The 2710-nt window shown below is 45.9% G+C and overlaps 1 protein-coding gene across 1 annotated transcript; it reads left to right on the forward strand.

The window, feature by feature from the left end:
• Window positions 1–604: 604 nt before the first annotated feature.
• On the forward strand, window positions 605–2490 carry MANF (mesencephalic astrocyte-derived neurotrophic factor; the record flags this gene model as incomplete). The annotated part of the gene is made up of 3 exons (XM_009321866.1): window positions 605–745; window positions 1591–1732; window positions 2224–2490. Coding segments are annotated over 3 exons (315 nt in total), but the record flags the coding sequence as incomplete, so codon positions are not given.
• Between the last annotated feature and the right edge of the window lie 220 nt (window positions 2491–2710).

The following is a 2710-nucleotide window of genomic DNA, read 5'->3' on the forward strand; positions in this document are numbered from 1 at the left end:
TCCCTCTTTCAATCTGAAACCGATTCAGAAGCTTGTGGGAATGAAGAGAGGAGAAACACGCTGAGTGGACGTAGCGTGTGATCGCATAATTTCTTTTTCTCTTGGAATTAACTTACCTACGAACTGACCCAGCTTGATAATCAGTGATACCGTATTACTAAAAACAGCACACGTGGAGTCTGTAACGGGATTATGTAGAGAGAGAGTTGGTTTTCAATCAGAACTGGTTTTGAAGCCTGTGGTCTGACAAGTTGCTTCCCAAAGCAGCAAGAATAAGACAGAAAATTAAGTTCACATTTTTGCACGGGCACTGTTTTGTGTTGTGTCCCTCAGCTGAATCCTGCTGCTCACTCAGGACAGTGTACAGAAGCCCCTGGACACTTCCACGGATCTGGTTTCTCAGATTGTCAAAAATCCACCAAAAATACCGAGGCGTATTGTTGATTCACGTGTGCTCTGAAAGACTAACTGAAATATGTGTGAAGTCACTGACTGCTATTGCAGCTTCTAGAAGTTCTGTTCTCCAAATCCCTTGTTCAGTTTCCATACAAGTGCCCTCTAAGAGCTGCCGCGAGATTACTGCAGTGGCAGGTAACTCCATCCATCTTCCCTTCCAGTGTGCGTTACGTTCCTGGGAAGATTCTACCAGAGCCTAAAGGACAACGATGTTGAGTTCACGCCTGCCAGTATTGAAAAGGAGCTCTTGAAATCCTGCAAAGAAGCAAAAGGCAAAGAGAACCGCCTGGTAAGTAGCAGTAGTAGTCGGTGATACTTGCCTCTTGAGGGAATAAGTTGTAGAATACTTGGCAAACGAGGGGAAACTAGTGCTTCTGAGTTTGTATGATATGGCTTCCCAGGGGCTGTTCTCCCTAGCTCTGTGGCCACAATTGGTCCTGTATTTTTTGTAAGAGAAGACTTGAGGAGTTCGACCTCTTCACCTAAAAAAAACCCCAAAAAAACCCAACCAAAAAAAAAAAAACCCAATCTGTCAACAGACATCTTACTGGCTGACCTTGTTTCTCCCTGTTAGTGAAGCGCTGGGGATTACAAAGCTTTTATTTGCTGTAGGACTTCCTTGTCCCTTAAACTGTATTTGGGGTGCTATATAAGCTGTTAAAATATTTATGCTCTTTGGCTGTTCAGCTGAAAACTAAATAAAGGAAAACCAAATTGCCCTAGCGAAAAACAGAAGGCGATCCGCAAATGAAGAGCCCCAAGGAAAAGGCCCTGAACTCTCCTAAGAAGAAAACTGCAGAGAGACACCATCAGAAATGCAGAGGGGGAACGCTTCAGAAAGTCTTTCTCCTTAAAGGAAGAAGACTTTATTCTTAATCCAATCTAATTTTTTAAAAAGTTGAGAAACAAGACAACCAGCCTCGACAGCTTTAAAAGCAGTGTGATGGGAAACGTCTCAGTACCCCGGGCTCAGAGTTAGGCTTCCTTTTGCCTGTCTGTGGCGGTCCCTTGGAAAGGTTCTGTAACACTAAACATCTAGCTGCAAAACCACGTGAGGAGAGAAGATGGATAGAAAACTCTCCTTTTAGAAGCATTTTTCCGTGCGTCCCCACCTCGCTCTTTTCTTCCCTCTAGTGCTATTATGTTGGGGCCACAAGTGATGCAGCCACCAAAATCATTAACGAGGTATCAAAGCCCATGAGTCATCACATCCCCGTGGAAAAGATCTGTGAGAAACTAAAGAAGAAAGACAGTCAGATCTGCGAACTAAAATACGGTGAGTTGCCAGCATAAGGGGAAATGCCCGTGCTTTTCTGGGGTACGGGTCATTTGGGGTAAAAGAGCATGTTAAAACTACTCAGTCCTAAGTTCCGCAGCAAGATCACCTGCCTAGTTAGGTTGCACAACCTGGGTTGCTCTCCATGAACATCCCAGAGAGACGCTCAGGTAAGATCGTTGGCTACTAACCCTTTTTAGCTTCTGCAGAGCCACTTGATCTGCCTTGAAATAAGTAACTCCCAGGCATATCGGCGCTACTGCGCTCAAGTCGCTATTTAGAAGAGCATGCAGGGAGGCTTGTCCTGGGGAGCAGCCGGGTGTGCCGCTATGGCCTGGGTTCGAGCCCTTAGCTAAGCTCTGTAGTCCTAGCTGCTCTTACGTTTGCTAGTGGCGGGTTGATAAACACTTCTTTCTCACCTCCTCTGGTGTCTGCTCAGAGCATTCAGCACTCTGTTTCTTACCACCTGCCTTGAACTCTCGCGTTCCTAGATGACGTACTCTTCCTGAAAAGACTAATATGAAGAACAGTCTTGGAAATACCTCCTTCTGGCTGCTTTCCTATCTCTCTGCCCTTACATTCCCCGGAGACACCCCTTGGATTGTGGGTCTTCATACTTCTCATTTCTCGTACTAATGTCCTGTTGCTTCCTAAAAAGCTTTTTGTCGTTGTCACTTGCTTATCTTTTTCTTCCGAAATCACTCTGCTACCTTTTATTTATCCAGTGGAAGAGAGAATTAAAGCATTGCTGCTCATATAATAAAGGGGCTTTCAGGGCTGTTGTGGAACTCCTACATCTAAGCTGCAACCAAACTTCCTGGCTTCTAATAATGACTTTCCGTGTTAAAAACCTTACCTGCTGTCACAAGCCTAACTTAGACCTTCCTTCCGCCCCCCGGAGCCCGGCACCTCTCTGCCTCTCTCATTTTGGCTTCCCCGCCTCCCGCACCGGTCTCCGCAGCAGCCGCCGCCGTCGGA

The sequence above is a fragment of the Pygoscelis adeliae genome, unplaced genomic scaffold (assembly GCF_000699105.1).
Source record: "Pygoscelis adeliae isolate BGI_AS28 unplaced genomic scaffold, ASM69910v1 Scaffold94, whole genome shotgun sequence".
Classification (NCBI taxonomy): Eukaryota; Metazoa; Chordata; class Aves; order Sphenisciformes; family Spheniscidae; genus Pygoscelis; species Pygoscelis adeliae.